Source organism: Protopterus annectens, chromosome 6.part0, assembly GCF_019279795.1.
Source record: "Protopterus annectens isolate FY-2018-M chromosome 6.part0, PAN1.0, whole genome shotgun sequence".
Taxonomy (NCBI): domain Eukaryota; kingdom Metazoa; phylum Chordata; order Ceratodontiformes; family Protopteridae; genus Protopterus; species Protopterus annectens.
Genome location: NC_056737.1, coordinates 488,459,249 through 488,476,947, shown reverse-complemented (window position 1 = coordinate 488,476,947; position 17,699 = coordinate 488,459,249). Strand labels below are relative to the sequence as shown.

At 43.0% G+C, this 17,699-nt stretch overlaps 1 protein-coding gene across 1 annotated transcript in view; it reads right to left on the bottom strand.

Moving 5' to 3' along the window:
- Positions 1–17,699, bottom strand: part of UBR1 (ubiquitin protein ligase E3 component n-recognin 1) — a gene marked incomplete in the record, with an annotated part of 4,571,807 nt that overhangs the window by 2,087,348 nt on the left and 2,466,760 nt on the right. Inside the window, 1 exon segment of the mRNA XM_044074213.1 lies at positions 10,034–10,082. Coding sequence (XP_043930148.1) covers positions 10,034–10,082 — 49 coding nt within the window.

Below are 17,699 nucleotides of genomic sequence, written 5' to 3'. Positions count from 1 at the left end.
CAGCTATTTTTAAATGTTCAGTAGATGCTAATGTAAATATCAGTCAAGTTTCAGAATATGACATTCATATTCACTTATGTGTTCAGTATAGTACATTTCAGTCAAATCTTAAAATACTTCACATTATTCAGTCATTAGTTAAGGGTAACTTAACGATTATTTTTGTTACAGGCTTATTATTTAAATAATAGGTAATGATAGTAATAGTCAAGGCATTGCACATTTCAGTCAAATCTCAAAATATTTCACATTATTCAGTCATTAGTTAAGAGTAAAGTGACAGACTTATTTGTAACAGGCTTATTACATTATTCAGTCATTAGTTAAGGGTAAAGTAAAAGAATTATTTTTGTTACAGGCTTATTTTTTAAATAATAGGCAGTGATAGTGATAGGCAAGACATGACAGGGCAGGCTTAATTTGTTAAGTAGTTTACAGATTACAGTGCATGTTTACAGACTGCACTGCACTTTACATTTGCCAGAAATTAAGGACACTAACAGACATTGTAAAGGTATAGGTTTTAGCAAACTATTACAGCTCATAAACATTCATAAAGGTTAAAAAAGGCAAGTAGTATTAAAAAAATAAATAAAATTTGTAAACACAAGTTAACACAAAATATGGTAATTATGCTTCAAGACCACTTATACAATTACATTTTTAGTTCAGATTTCAATTAGTCTTCATAAAACAGGCATCATGCTTGATAGGCTATACAATATGTGGCAGAAAAAGCTACCAAGGAGGGGATTTCCTCTATATCCAATGCAGTAATGAAAATTAAGGTAAAAGATATAACAGAGGTGAGCCAAGTGGACTCAATGGTTGAGGCAAATCTGGCAAAGGAGTAAGTATGTAAGCAGCTAATGAAGTACAACCATCCGCTACTAAGTTCATAGGTTCATAGGCTCATAGGTTCATACTAGGCTATCTGCCCAAGGGCATTTATAAGCCTAGCCCATAGTTATGTGGCTTTCGCCACACCTTTAGTTTGAATAAAAACTATGCCTATCATTTTTCTGTGCCTCTGTCAAGCAGTGACACTGAAGTAATCCCTGGGGTATATCTGCGATCTCCCATCCATTGGTCAAGATTCCTCTTGAACAAGGCCAGCGAGGTGCTCTGCCTCACATGTACCGGGATTTTGTTCCACAGCATAGGGAGTCTCTGGGTGATGAATCTGTCCCTCCAGCACGTTCTATTTATAACCGTGTCAAGGTTTAAGTCTCCCGCCCTTGTGGTTCTGAGGGATCTAGACTTTTTGAGGTGAAGCATATTCATCAAATCCGGGTTTGACATGGCCTTATATGTCAGGCACAGGTCACCTCTGAGCAAGCGGTATGAGACTGAATAGAGCTGGAGTTCTTTCAGTCGGGCAGCATAAGACATATTTTTGAGACCCTTTATCCTTTTGGTGAGGAACTTTTGGGGCCTTTCAAGCTGCAGCAGGTGTCGGGTCAGATACATTCCAAACGGGGCATTGTACTCAATCATAGGTCTAATGAGTGATGATCTAGATGTGAATCCCTTCATGATCAGGTGGGCGATATAGAAGGTTTTCCTAACTACTTTAGCAACATGAGTGTCAAACGAAAGGCTACTGTCAACTTGGGTCCCCAGATCCCTGATGACTTTTTCTGTGCTCAGTGGATTGCCACCTATATGGTAGCTAGGGGTAACCTTGTTTTTCCCGAAGGGTATGACTATGCATTTTTTGGCGTTTAACTTCAGGCCATGGCTCTGGCACCAGTTATCCATTTCTGTGAGGCCCTTCTGGAGGATATCTGTGTCAGATGCGTTTTCGACTATAGCGCCCAGTTTGCAGTCATCTGCAAACTTTGTCAGCCATAACCCTCCTGTGTTTGCTTGTACTTCAGAAAAGTAGATGCCGAACAAGAGTGGACCCAGGACTGAGCCCTGTGGGACACCACTTGTGACAGGCTTTGAGTCTGACATGGCTCCAGCAACTCTGACCCTGTGGGTTCTGTCACTTAGCCAGTTTGCAACCCATCTTGTGATGTATGGGTTTACATTCAAGCTGATGAGTTTTTCGATGATACCAGAGTGGGGTATTGTGTCAAAGGCCTTTGCCAGGTCAAGGTAGGCTGTATGGACTGCCTTTCCCTCATCAATGGCCTTGGTGACTGTCTCGAAAAAGTCAACCAAGTTTAAGAGGCAGGATCTGCCTTTGACAAAGCCAAACTGGGTTGGATCCAAAATCTGCAAGTTCCCTATGTCTTTATTTATGAGTTCCATTATGATCCTCTCCATGGCTTTGCAGATAAGGCTTGTCAAGCTAATGGGGCGGTAATTTCCAGGGTCTGTGGAGGCACCGCCCTTATGAAGTGGGACCACAGTCGCCGTGCGCCACTCCTTGGGTACGTATCCTGAGGTGAGGCTAAGATTAAACAGCTGTCCTAACTGTGGGTTTAATTCCTCGTTGAGTTCATGAAGCACACAGCCGGGGACACCATCCCATGGATGCTGTGTTTTTTGCCTTAGTGAGGGCAGTTCTCACCTGGGCGTTGGAGATGTTTGGGGGGGCTACAATCCTCTGGAATAGATATCTCTCCTTTTGGGGGCGAGAAGTTTGCACTGAACTTGTCAGCCAGTATGTTAGCAATGTGTGTAGGTTCAGTAATTTTCACATCATTTTGAACTAATTCTGAGCATATCTGGGAGTTTCCTCCTAGGTTTCTAACATAGCTAAAGAAGGCCTTATGATTGTCTTTAGAGTTCTTGGCGATTTTTCTCTCAAAATTTGCCTTGGATGATTTTATGAGCTCTTAGTTTTTACTTATAATGATCAAAGGTGTCTTACCTTTCAAGGATTTTGCTCTATCTTGTAGTAGCTTCCTCCTTTTGTTGTAGAGCTTGTTTATGGCTGGGGTCCACCAGACTGGACGCTTGCCTTTGGTACAGAGAGTCTTAGTTTTGTTTGGGATTGCCTGATCCATGCAGTCCTGTAGGTGCTGGTAGAAGGCATTTGTAAGTGATTCAGCGGTTTGAGTAATGTTTACCACTGGCTCAGGGGCCTTAAAGGAGACCACACTAGTTTTTAGAAGTGTGAAATCGGCTTTTGAGAAGTTTTTCACTGTGGTCTTTTTTGTTTCAGTTGGGGGCGGGATGAGGACCTCCAGCGAGATTAGTTTATGATCTGATCTCACCAGTGAGGGGTATACTTCCGGTGTTGAACATTTTGATCCCATGTTCGTGATGATGAGATCAAGTATGTTTTCTCCTCTTGTGGGGATGGTGACTAGTTGTTCCATGGCATTTGAGTTTATGAACTCCAGGAATCTTTGGGTTAGAGTGTTCGGGCTTGAGTAGTGTTCCCAGTCTACATTAGGGTAGTTGAAGTCACCCAGTATGATGGTGTTTGGAGATACATTTATCCTCCAATGTTTTCAGGAAGGCCATGTGAGGTTCCTGAGTTTGAGAGGGTGGCCTGTAACATGCTACAAATTGCAGAGCAGTCTTGCCTATGGTTAATTGCACCTGGATGGTCTCCGATGCATCGTGCGTTGCCACCAACCTTGAGGTGTGGGTGTCCTTTATGAATATGGACACCCCCTCCTTTCTTGGTGTTGTCCGGATTTTGGGGCCGGAACGCATGATATGAGGTGAAACCTGTTAGTGCTGGGGTGCTCTCAGGAGCCTTGAACCAGGTTTCTGTCACAGCACAGACATCGATGTTCTCCATATTGAGAAGGGCCTTGAGTGCGTGCATCTTGAGAGTGAGACTTCTGGCATTGAGCAGCATTACCCTTAGTTTTTTCCTTTTGGTGTTCTAGGGTGGTAGGTTTAGAATTTGAGCCTTGCCTAAAAAGGCACTATGGGGGTGGCAAGAGCCTTTGCCAATACCCGCAAGCCCAGGGGTGACAGGTGCAAGCGGTCCCTTGCGAAGCAGCGTGGCTTGTCCAGCATGTCATCCCAGGCAGACAGACATTGGATCCCCTTTGAATGACACCAGAATTTAAGCCAATTATTAAAGCTGATCATCTTATCACTGTATTGTGGCATCATTCTAGGTGAAGGTAGGATACTGCTCAAGGTCAGGGTCATACCTGCCTGGGCTACATAATCAGAGAGCTCCTCGATGTCCCTTTTCATGTAGTCCAAGGAGGTACGTCTCAGGTCGTTGACACCAGCGTGGACAATGACTGAGTCGTACTTGTACCTGCTGTTGAGAGACCTGAGTGCTTGCGTTATGTGGCGGATTCTAGCGCCCGACAGGCAGCTTACTGTGACCTTCTCCTTACTCAGTCTGGTGAGCGGGACGTCAGTGTGTCTGACTATGGAATCACCAATGACAAGTGTGTCTGGCATTTTGTTTGGCCTTAAGGGCTGTGACTGTTTGACACTCTGACTGTGTGGTCTATGTGTTGCATGTGTTGGGTCATGAGGTGGTAGTTGTTTGGGTGTCTGCTTTGGTGGCCTCTGCTGTTTTGGTAAATTTTTGATCAGAGCCTCCGAGTATGTCTGTGTGAGTATGTGTATGATTTGAAGTTGTGATGGTACCATGTGTGACTGGGTATGTATTGTGTGTGGTTACCTTCTCCTCCTGTCTGGTCTTGCCAGTCCTATGTTGAGAGAGCTCAGCCTCCAGTTTGGCCGTATAGTTGCATCTCTCGCATGTATTTGTGTTTTGTGGGAGAAGGAGAGGATTGTATGTGTACATGAGGCAATTGTAACATTGCCTCAATATTCCCAGGTTCACCAGTTGAGCTGGAGAGGACACTAGCAACTGATCCCTCGACATACTAGAAGTAGTAGATAAAGAGACTTTCAAAGGACTCCGGGGGAAGTGGGTTTTAGGCTGGTGGGGTACTATCTATAATAAGAGTGCTTTATCAAGGTGCAAGTACTGTAGGAGTAAGTGCTAGGCTTTACAGATAGAGAATAGTCTACTTGGGAATCAAGTAGAGATGAACTTTTCAGTTATAGGATATGCTGGTTAGATCAGCAGTACAGCTCGAGGAAGGTAGTTCTAAGGGAAAATTTGAAGAGTGGAATTTAGATGGCCCGAATAGTTTAACCGCCGCTGCTCTTGTGTTCAACAGTGGCAACTCTGCGCTAACGTGCGTTTAGCGTGTTTTATAGCAGGGGGCTGAAGGGAGCTAGGAATTGGCCCAAAACTTCACCAAATCGGACAAAAAGGCCGCTCAGTGCTTCCCACTCCCACTGGTAAGCAAAGAAACTTCCCTCCTTCCTAATAAGGCAATGGATCAGTAAGAGGAACTAAAAACAAAGCCCAGGGATCAGCAACTCTGAAACTGGACTACTCTAGTTCAGTAAGGCGGGAAAACAAGATATTTTTTTGTTTTTATTACAGAGATAAGGAAAAAAAACAGACAGTAAATGCTGTAAATCGGCTAGCGCACTTTGCAACAATTAGTAACTTAAAGTGCAATAAACAGTGTAAAATGCAGAAATCACTTAAAGTAGCAGTAAAACAGGCGAAATGCAGTCGCTAGCTTAATAACAGTGGGAAAGCCACAAAAAATACTTATATCTGGTAGAAAGTCACTCCTTTAGCTCTGTGCTGCTTGGATCACTCTGCAGGCCACCACGAGGATCTGTGCTGAGTTGGTACAAGCTGGAAAACGCGTGTTTAGCGTGTTTTATAGCAGGGGGCTGAAAGGAGCTAGGAATTGGCCCAAAACGACCAAATGGACTACTAGTTTCTGGCTGAAACTTCACCAATTCGGACAAAAAGGCTGCTCAGTGCTTCCCACTCCCACTGGTAAGCAAAGAAACTTCCCTCCTTCCTAATAAGGCAATGGATCAGTAACAGGAACTAAAAACAAAGTCCAGGGATCAGCAACTCTGAAACTGGAATACTCTAGTTCAGTAAGGTGGGAAAACAAGAGATTTTTTTTTTTTTTTTGTTTTGTTTTTTTTGTTTTACAGAGACAAGGAAAAAAACAGACAGTAAATGCTATAAATGCTTTTAAGCGGCTAGCACACTTGAGTGTGTTAGCCTACAGGTAAAATTAAGCAACAAATAACTTTTTAAGAGTGCAAAACAGTTAATCAACACAAAAACAGTTTAAATAGAATGCAGAGCTGTATAAACAGGCTAAGATGCAGTCGCTAAGCAGTAAATATTCAAAAAGCCAGAAAAAATACTTAAATCAGTTATAGCAAATACAGTTATAACAAATGCTCTGAAATATACTGTATATTTCCAATATGTTTGAGAAGGACAGTCAGAACACAAGAAGGTTCAGGCGAAAGAAAAAAAAAAGTTTTGTTTTACTTTTTGAAAAGGGAAAAAGGAGGAACAGAAGGCCTTATCAAATGTTCTCTCTGTATTAAGAAGAATGAGCTAATGACACTAGACTGGGAGGTGTGTCACAGCAGGGGCGGGCAACTGCAAAGCCACCAAGTATAAGAGCAACAGTAGGGGCGGGCAACTGCAAAGCCACCAAGTATAAGAGCATGACACCAACAGGGAGGGAGGGTGGGACAAAATAAAAGCACTACAGAGTCAAATGAAAGTTTTTTAACAGATAAGGATTTGTGAAGATTCTGAATAGACAAAGTGCTTTATATATATTAAATTATAAAAACAGTAATCTGTAAAAATAATCAAAAGATACTTATATTTTGTAGCTCAGTTGCGGTCAAACAACTTCTCCAGCCTGCACTGTGTGCAAATACAGAGACCTACCAAAGTTAGGGCAAGACCAGAACAACAACTTTTTTTTTTACAAGAACACAAAAGAACCAGCCCCCACTAGCCAAGAGATAAAGTTATGTAGGTTTTCAGGAATTCTGGCCTATCATAAAATATAAGTTTAAAAAAAAACCTTGGTTGCAGAGTGCCAGTTTCAGAAAAAGCATGATACAGAATACAAATAAATTTTGCAAGACCTCTTCCTCCAGAAAAAGGGGGTTAAAAACCAAATCATAAAATTAAGAGACTTCAATCCAAACAGGCTACAAATGCTCAAATGACGCCTAGTGGTCAAAATTAAAATTGCAAGTTTATTCATATCATACAGTTAATTCAAATCATAAAGTTAACAGACTTCAATCCAAACAGGGCATACATGCCCAAGTGACACCTAGTGGTCAAAATCACAACTGCAGGCATACCAAATATGTTTTTTTCATTTTCAGATTATAAGTCAGGCAGCATAAAGCTAAATACAGTAGTTAGCAATATAAATGTAAGGTAACTATAGAGGTAGGTTCCCAGTAGACTTTCGTCAGGGACCTCAGGGGCAACTGTTAGATTAGAGATTTCCGTTTTAAAATAGTTATTAGATATTAAACAGGCTAAAGGGTAAAATAAATTGTGTTCCATTTATGCATAAAAGCCAGTTAAGCATAAAGGAAAATAACCTTGCCGGCCAAGCATGGAAGGCTGTTTATTAAAGAGAAAAAATAAAGTGTGGAAACAGAATGTTCTTTTCTCAAGGAAAAGATCAGCTACAGAATACTCCTTAATGAAGCACATACCAAGCCTGAGACCAAGGTTAAAGAAAAGTCAATAAGAAAATGTACCAGACGAAAGCAATATAATATGCTGTATTCAGAATAGCAGGGCAGTTAAGGTTATTAAGTTTGTTCGACCTGTTACTTCAGAGAAGATGACAAACACTTGAGCCTGATAAAGGAAACAGGTCATCTAGAGACTATTCAGTTTACGTTGTTCAGGACAATCAGAATGATGTGCAGCAATTTGAATTGTCAGTACTTTTAATGACAGTATACAGATACTGTGAACATTTAATAAAACCTTATTAAATGAACTACAGTGTTTGGAGAATTTATTCTGAATGCACAAGACTCGGGCCATAAAAGAGAATGACACCTATTCAGCACGAGGTTGGGTAATTAAGACTTTCGTTTCTCAGTCTCATTGCATACACTGTTTCCAGCTAATTACAGTACAGTATTTTCAAATTTTACACTATCCTTATCAGTGGGCAGAAGAGATGCTGAAGGCATCAGTCTAGATTGCTTGTCAGGGGAGACAGAAATTACTGCAGGGTCTGCCAGGAGAGGCTCAACTAAGAATTTTTGGTCATCAGGCACTTTGTCGAACCTGTCCGGTCTCTTAGGAGCAGGTGGTTGAGAGTCTGGATTCAGAGGTAAAAGATACTAAATAGGCAGGTAAGACAGATGGCATGGCTGACGGGGATGCTGATTCCACTTGAAGGAATTCAAAGTACCTACTCTGGGTGTCAGTCATCTGGGTAGTGCCCCATTTGAAGTATTCTTTCATCTTCGTAACTGTTTCCCCAAATGTGATCCTCTGCTGGAGAGTCCCCATCAATGGATTCCTCATCTGGAAAATAGTATTCTAGAGGAGAGGCAATTTGTAAGACATAAGAAAAAGACTTGGAAGATAAGTAGTAATGTTCTAAATCCTCCTCTTCTTCTTGGGTAGTAAGCAAGGTGGAAGAAGTGGCAGAGGCAGTCCTTGGACTAAGCACTGGAATAGTGGAGAGGGGAAGAGGTTGTGGGCCTAAGAGTCATACAAGCCAGCATCAAGGAGTTGGTAAATGATTTCCAGTCTGGGACTCCTTCAGGGGTAGGAGTCAGGTGTTTGTTTTTTTGTTTTCGCTTTGAAGGCATAGGTCTGGGTGAAGGCCTGGGTTCTGGAGCCTGGGCTTTAGGTAATGGCGCCCCGGACGGTTGTCCAACTGTTTCTGGTTCCCCCTTGACATCAGCAGGGACCTATGTCTGTGCTGTCTCTGAGGATGCGCAGGCCATTACTTCTGAAGCAGCTTCCTTGGTGGGAGCCGTCAAAGTAGACGGTTCTATCGGACGTCCCTCAATCCCTAGATCGGAAGCTGGCGGGATGTCCGATGGCGGAGAGGCAATGGAGGTAAAGCCTGGAAACTTTGGCCTTTTTCCATGGTGGTTCAGTTATAATTGCTGATTCGGGATCCATTCTTTTTTGAGCTGAGGGTGGCCAGACGGCTACAAAGGGTCTTTGGAACAAAAAATTGGCAAACAGAACAAGCGGTATGGTTGTGTTCTTTTCCTAGACAAAAGACGCAATAGTTGTGCATATCTTTATGCGGTATCTGACACCCACAATGGCATTTGCACTTCTTAGCTGACATCGGTTAATGATAACTACAGCTATCCAAGCTCAAGAAAAAGAAATGGAAAATTTCCCCAACGGGGTACTTAAATTTTTTAGAGGTCTTCGAGTAAAACGATTGATGTGAAGTCATCTACGGCTGAAAAATTCTGAGGTCTGTGCGTGCAGACATCACATTTAAAGTCCCTGGTTTATGGCTCTATGTGTGACATCCCATGCACCTACAGCAACCAGGCTTAAGCTTTTGTATTGGAGACAACATTCAGGGCACCTAAGGCGGGGGACTCCCACACTAAGAATACTGCAACATAGGAACAGAAGGACATCTGAGCTAAGTAGACATAGTGGGGCCTTGCTGAGTTTACTTCTGGTGGCTGCCAAAAAAACAATTACTACAAAATGGTGGTTGAAGTCCAAGCCAACCATACATGAAGTAGTGAATATTGCAACACAAATAAAAGAACAATAAGTGGGATCTTTAGAAAAGGATAGGAGAAAATACATAGAAAATATGAAATTGGGGAGCAATACATGCATAAAAATGTTTTGGAGGAGGAATAAAGTTTACAAGAAGGCAGGAAGTAAACAACTTATGTAATGTTGGTTTGATTATATTGTATAGAACAATATATGTGATGTACAATGTTTGTACATGTAAACTTGCTAATATGGTTGGACTACTTTTTTTTATAAATGTAAGTTTGCATATGTCAAAAGTGATAATTCAATAAATGTGTTAAAAAACTGTAAGGTGAAGAGAATACAATACTCAGTTCAAGGCTGGTGAAAATAATATAGGATTTCTATACTGCAGTAGAATTTCAAGGTTAGAAACACAAAATTTAGAACCAAACGGATGTTAAATCTACAAAGTGTCCAGAGATTAATCAAAATCTGGCCCCGATTTTAATACTACACATAGAAAACTATTCTAACAACTAAGCAAAACTTGTGTTTTTTTACCTTCACTGTCATGCTCTGCTTTTCTTATTTTCTTCTGAACCTCCTCAGCCTAAAAACAAAAGCAACATTAAGATTTCAGAGGTTACATTTCTTGTTCTTGATTACATTTTGGCAAGCCATGTATGATGATATTTTTTTTTTCTTTTTTTCAATTATTTTGGCCTACCTATTACTGTCATGCACAATATCCATGACTCATTTAGTTATACTGATCACCTTATAAATTTTCCTTTTTCCACAGAAGGCAACAAAAGAGAGAGGAGACTTTCCACAAAGATAATGTATAGATACTTGCAATTATTAACCTTGTTAAAAGAATGATGTCTTTTAACACATTTTCTTCAAAATGCTGCAAAATAGACACTAAAACATATGCAACAAAACCAATATATGCAGCATCTAGTATACTTCGGTATTTGACAGCCGAAAGCATGGCATTCTAAAACCAGCATAACTCCAAGAAAAGTGATATTTCCCTTTAAATACATACCCTTCTTCCAAAGGACAAGATATCAATGTGAATCATCTCCTAAATACTGCATCAACCAGGTTTCACAGTCATTCATCACTGTTACTTTGCCTACACAGTTCACATTTTACTGCTCTATTCATTGCCTCTTTATGATGGAACAAGGACCACTGGGTCATCATATGCAATGTCAATGTCAGGACAAGCACCTCGAAAGAATGCCTGTGAATGGCTCTATATGTGGCAAGGGAAGAGGCTAGCATAAGTAGACTCATTCTTAAACTCTGAAGATCCATCCTTCTGAAAGTAGGCTAGTTGTTTGCTGCCCTAAAGACCCATCACTTTCAAGGATATACATTACGACAAGCAGGTAATAAAATTACCTTCCATGAAGCCTGCATCATCAAGCCAACAAGTTACAAAATGAAACCCAAGCTGCTGACACAAATGGGAAATGGCAAAACACGAGAGATTGGCTACAGGAAGTCATTATTGATTTGATTCCTCAGTCCTGCTCTGTGCTTGAACTAGTATCCAGTGCTTAGTGAACATTCTAGCAATGTCAAAGGCTGCTGCAAGACAGATGCCCATACTCAAGTTCTCCTGAAGCAGCAGCAATCAAAGTTGCAAACATGTCCATGTAGAATGGACCCTAATATGCCCAGACACTGCTTTTCCTGCAAAAAAATAACTGGAAATGTAACTGTTGTGTCAAACACAGTTTGCTTAGTAAAAGTATTATGTCTTCTATAAGACAAATTAGACAATTAGAGGAGACACTAAAAAAGTACCCTTTGGAAAGCCAATGTTAAAACTGGAGATAGCTGCCAAGTGTACCTTAACAGTAGAATAACAGAATCCTGAGTTAAACAAGTCTGCTAGAAAGTCCATAATCACCTTGAAAGGGATCTAAACCCTTAGAGGTAGCCCAACAAGGAAAATGTTTCCACTTACTAGCATGCACCCTACGTGTACATTTGTTTTTTGAGAAAAAGGCAAAATATGCACTACTCATTTTGAAAGCTTGGGATTCCTGTCCATCAGGGGAATTGGAGGAATCATGCAGTTAATCTGAGTGTCTGAAAGTCACATGGATCCAGACCCGCCAGGTGAGAAATTAGATCCAGAATGGGATCTTACCCAAGGAGTATACTTTAGAAAAAGCTAAAGGAAGGGGAACCACATCTGACAGGGCCAAAACGGGACAATGAGGATTACAGTTGCTCTGCAATGGTCTGCCTTCTTGAAGAAAGTTTAACACTAGTGGGATCAGAGGATAAGTGGACAGATCTAGGCGACAAGCATACAAAGTAGCGTCCCTGGGTGACTTTCTCTGAGGAAGGACTAAGGCATAACAGCTGCTGCACTTGTTGTTGGACAAGGATGTGAACAGATCTCAACAGAATGCCTACGCTCCAAAATATCTGAGCAGCAACTCTCAGATTCAGGGACCACATGCAGAAGAGAAAATTCCTGCTCAAACTGTATGCCAATATGTTGGATTTCCTCAATATATGCATTGTACCCAGAAAACACAGAGATGAAATCACCCATTGCCAGGCTCTCATTGTCCCCCACAAGGAGGATAGGAATGGTCTCCCTCCATTCATTTACCAAATGACTGCAACACATGGATGATCACTCATCTCCAAGATGGTGATGTGAAGACTGGCCTCAAAAGTGGACCAGGTCCCACCTGAACAGTCCTCCCTTCAAAATGTGTCCCCCACCCGAAAAGAGAAGTTTCTGTAGTAAATGTGCCCAGAAGAGGGGGAGAATAAATTGTCTCCTGGTCTGGACACAAAGGGAGACTCCAACCACTACCTGATTTAATCTCAACAGAGATTTGTTGGCATTATAAAGAACTGTGTCAAGTAGGATCACACTGCTTCACCAGAATCCATTCCAGAACCCTCATGTGGTACCTCATTAGGGGAGCCAAACAGACGGAGGCTGCCATGTATCCTAAGAGCCTGAGGATAAGAGAAGCTAGGGGTTTTGGTAAGAGAGAATGGAGATGGCTAGACCTTACAGACTTGACACTCTAGAAACTGGGAGTCTTGCCATTTGTATAACTGTGTCTGAGTGGCAGCCTATGAACACTATCATTTGCACAGGGAAGAGGCTGGACTTATAACTGACTGTGATTCCTAAGCAGCTGCACAGCTGAAGTAAGGTGTCCGGTACTTTGATTAAAGATGCTCTTGTGGAGGCAGTTAGGAGCCAATCGTCCATGTAAGAAAAGACCTGAACTGATCCAGGCTGCCATGACTACCATAGATTTGCTTAACATATTGGGGCATTGGTAAGACCAAAGGGCAGCGCTCTTAAGTGATAATGACTGGCCCCCAACCAGAAGCACAGAAACCTCCTGGAATGTCTCACTATATTTAGGTGATGGTCGGCATCCTTGAAGTCGACGGAGAAAATTCAGTCATCCTTTCTTCAAAGGGGCAGAATGGTCTATACTGTGACCATCCAGAACTTGATCTGTTTTTTTACAAAATGATTCAGTTTGCTCAATTCCAGAATTGGCCTGAGATCCCTGCTCTTTACAATCAAAAACACCCTGAACAGACCCTGGATCTATACTGGTCTGGTAGGATGTCTTAAATTATTCGATTTACTAACAATTTCTGAATTTCAATGGTGGCATCCCTTCTTTGATGGGGTGGTACAGCTGGAAAACTTTTGGGATTTAAATTTCGAATTTCCAGAAACGGAAATGTATAGCTTATGGATATAACCCATAACACCCATATGTCTGAAGTGAAGGCCTACCAAGCTTCTGAGTCTAGAGGCAAATGACCCCAGACTGTTGAGAACCAGTCGGGTAACACCTCAAAGTCACTGAAAAAGCATCCCAGAGAAAGCCCTGAGAAAGCACTGGTTCTGTGGCTCACCTATGCAGCAAGGGCAGTACACGTTTTGGCACCCCCCCCCCTGCTGCAACTGGGGTGGAGGGTGGGCCCTCAGAAGGAGCTTCCTGAAGTGGCATCTCTGTGAGATGTGTTCTCCCTTCTGGCTTTGACAGAAGGACCATTTAAGGTTAGGAAAATGGCAAACAGCATCTTCCCATCCTGCTGACTGTGGGTCAAAGTGTCCCTAACCTTAGGCCTAAAAAGTGAAGAGCCATCAAAGGGGAGAGTTGATAAAGAATGTCTTGAAGCAGTCTGCAAAATTAAACAGCCTCAGCCATGCATGGCAGCGCATGGTGCGTGTTAGACAGCAAATGTATGGACATGTTAGAAATAGACTAAGTTAGAAAACTGTGAATCCAAACTCTTCTGAGACTTGAGTCTGCTGCGTCTTAACTACCCTTGACACTTCTGACACAATCTCATGCTAAAGTTTGGTCAAGTGACTGAGATAGTTCAACACCACCAGTGCGAATGTGGCTGAGGTGTAGGAGTACTTCCCCAACTGATCCAATGTCAGAGACTCCCTATTCAGGCGATGAACAAAGGAACGCTCTTCCAAGATGTCCTCCTTAGTGGCTGCTGCCATCACAACTGTGAAAATGGCTGAGCCCTTACTCCAGTGTTGCCAGTCCTTGGGATGAGCAAGTATCTTATCCAGTTTCTTAGGGATTGGCTCCACCATAATGGGCTCCCTCTACACCCTCCAGAACACCAGGTCAAGAAGGCCATACAGAGGGAGGACCACCAAGGACATGGACGGGACTACCCACCAGGCCTCCAAAAATACAAACTCCTTCTGAGACAGTGCTGCAGAAGGCCAACCCCTGCACTGGTGAAGCAGCACCAAAAGAATGTAAAAGGAGGTGCCCTCACAGGGGATTTAGGGAACTCCTCTCCTTCCTCAAGGTCAATATCCTTAGTGAGGGATTCTTCAAGAGAATCCACGTGCTTCCTCTTGCACCACCTCTTGCCAGAAACTTCCTGCCATGGAGAACTGGGGGGGGGGGGGGATAGGCTGGAGAACACCGGGGGTAGGCTGCCCTGGAGCAGACTGAACCGTGTCCACAAGAGCAGATATCGAAGATGGAAGGATACCAGTTGCGACTAACCACACTGTTTCCTGATGGGAGAACATCCTTCTCTATGACATCAAAGTCTGAAACTGAAGCAGGCCACCTGGAACTGGTATATCTAGGATCCAAAGATCACAAGGACACACCAGCCTCCACAGCCACTCAAATCTGCCCAGAGTCGGAAACTGGAGTCGAACTGTCAAGAGAAGCGGCACTAAACGGGGACAACTATCGGGAAACCAGAATCACCTAACATGACCCAGAAACCCCCATCTTAATGTATCAGCTACAAGGCCCACTTGTCTGCATCAAAGAAACCAAAGTAGGGGTAGCAGCTGAAGCCATCCAGGCTGTTGGATCTGATCCTATTGGAAGAAAGGCAATTGGCTTCAATTATCTTGGAACCACAGTGCCTGAGGGAGAAAAAAAAACTTAAAGGAGCCAATATTTTGCATAGAGTATCCGAAGCCGAGGGGATCAGTCCTAACTAAATCTGTGCGTGTAAAAAGGACGACAAAAGCTGCACCAAATCTGACCAAATGGAACAACCAAGCCGACAAAGCCACAGATGGGGACTTGGAGGGTCACCTACTGGATGACAACTCTGGTAACCAGATCCAAACCAGAGACGTTTTGATCTGGGACAGAGAAGGGAATGACTCCAGTGCAGACTCTTGCAGTGTAGAAAGGAAGAAGGGACAAAAGGTTCTACCTGAGGGAGCTCCATTGGGCAAGAACGCACTTGGAACACTAGGAGTGGGAGAAGGCGCCTTGCCTGCAGTCAGTGCCAACAGAGTCTGAGGTGTTGGAGATAACACTGCCAAAACCACCAGGGGAGCCAAGGATCTTGGGACTGTCAGATCTGGCAAATCATAAGACTGTCTTTGGTCACCCATGGAAGGTTTGGTGTCCTTAGAGCCCTGCTTATGACCCCAATTACTCGCATAAGGGTCGCCAGCCAGCAACAGTCCTTTCAGGATCAACTCAGTCCTTTGCTCACCGATGGCATGAATGCCAAAGCCCGCACAAACAGCACATGGTGACTCAAGGTGGGCAGCCCCAAGAGAGTATACAAACCTGTCATGGGCAATGTGAGAAGGGAGCTTGTGACCATACGCTACACACTATTTAAAACTCTTTTCCATCCTGACAAAAGCTTCACCAATTTACCGCAAAAAATACTAAACTAACCAGAGTATACAACACAAACACCATTAGAAGGATGCTAAGTGGGAAACGTCTGCTAACAAGAACACCACGCCTAACCCTAACACCTACACTACCTACTAAATGAAAACTCTAACCCGCAGTAGAAAGACACACAAAGCAAGGGTACAGGACAAGTACAGTACAGTTGTGTACACTTACCATAAATGTAGATGCTCGAGTGTCTTCACTGTTGCAGTCATGACTGTAGGGTTCTCCCCTGCCGGCAGGCAGTCCTCAGTCGGCCAGAATCCCAAAGTCTGGGTCCGGCGTCAGCTGTTCAGCCATGCTCGCTGACGTCAGAGCGCCAGGAGTACAAAGCTGACAGCCGACGCCATGTTCTCCAGTTTTTCTTGCCCCAGATGTCAGGAGTCCCAAAATGATTAAGGTCCCATACCCTTTGCAAATACACCTCAGAAGAATGGTGAAAAAAGGAACCACACAAAAGTAAAAATAAGAGGGGACAGGAGGGAGGGAAACCCAGACTGCAACAGTGAAGACACTCGAACATCTACATTTATGGTAAGTGTACACAACTGTACTATGTTCATCGTGTTTCACTGTTGCAGTCATGACTGTAGGGTAGAATCCCAAAGCAGAATGAAAGGGAGGTGATCATAAAAAAGAAGGGGCGGCTAAAAGGCCCTGCAAGACTGCAGAAGCAAAGCCTGCCCTAGACTTAGAGTAGAGAGGTAGATTGTAGTGCTTTGAAAAAGTATGCACTGAACTCCAAGTTGCAGCTTCCAAAATGTCTTTGGTAGGAACTCCCCTGAGGAAGGCAGCCGAAGTGGCAGCAGCTCTGGTGGAATGAGTCCTTATACTCCCTGGGATTTGCTTTCCATGGTGTGAATAGCAAAATCTGATTCCATGAGCAATCCATTTAGAAATGGTCTGTTTTGAAATGGCTTTACCTTGGGAACTTGAAGCATAAGAAACAAACAATTGCTCTGATTTCCTAATGTCCTTGGTTCTGTCCAGGTAAAAACGTAGTTGTCTGTGTTCATCCAAGGAATGTAAGATCCTTTCCCCTTTATTTTGAGGAGTGAGGAAAAAAGTTGGCAAGTGAATAGTTTGATTTAAAGCCACTTTGGAAACCACCTTAGGCATGAAAGTAGGATTAGTCCTTAAAGACACCCTGTCTTGATGAAAAATAATATAAGGTTCCACAGCCATAAGAGCTTGCAACTCTGAAACTCTCCTGGCAGAGGTCAGAGATAACAGGATGGCTGTTTTCCAAGATAAAAACTTGATGTCAGAAGCGGCAGCAGGCTCAAAAGGAGGTAAGGTGAGCTTTTCCAAAACATAGTTGAGATCCCAAGCAGGAATGGGAGGAGATCTAGGGGGCCTTAAGTTCTTAGCGCCTCTGAGAAACTGTCTCATGAGCTGGTGGGAAAAGATTGGAGGGTCTGTATTATAATGAGCAGAAATAGCAGAGGCATGTATCTTAATGGAAGAGAGAGAGAGAGAGACCTTTATGTAAGAGGTCTGTCAGGTAAAGTAAAATCAAAGGAATTTTAGGAAGAAGAGGATCAGAATCCTGAGCCTGCATCCAGGAACAAAATCTTTTCCATTTTCCTGCATAAGATTTTCTAGTGCTAGGACGTCTGGCTTCTAAAATGACATCCATAACCTGCTTGGGTAGGAGAGAAGGAATCAAAGACCGTGGATTAACCAGGCCGCCAGGCTGAGAGTTCTGACATGGGAGTGTAGAACCTGACCCTGGTGTTGGGACAGAAGGTTCGGAGTCTGTGGTAAAACCCAAGGGGGCTCCAGACAAAGGTTTTTCAGAGTTGGGTACCAAAACTGTCGAGGCCAATTTGGGGCCAGTAAGATTATCATCTTGGGCTTGTCCTGTTTGAGCTTTAATAATACCCGTGGAAGAAGAGGAAGAGGCGGAAAGGCATATCCCGAGAGGTTTCTCCAACTGAATGATAGTGCATCCACTTTCCAAGCTTGTTTGTGGAAAGTCCTGGTGCAAAAAATCTGTAGTTGATGAT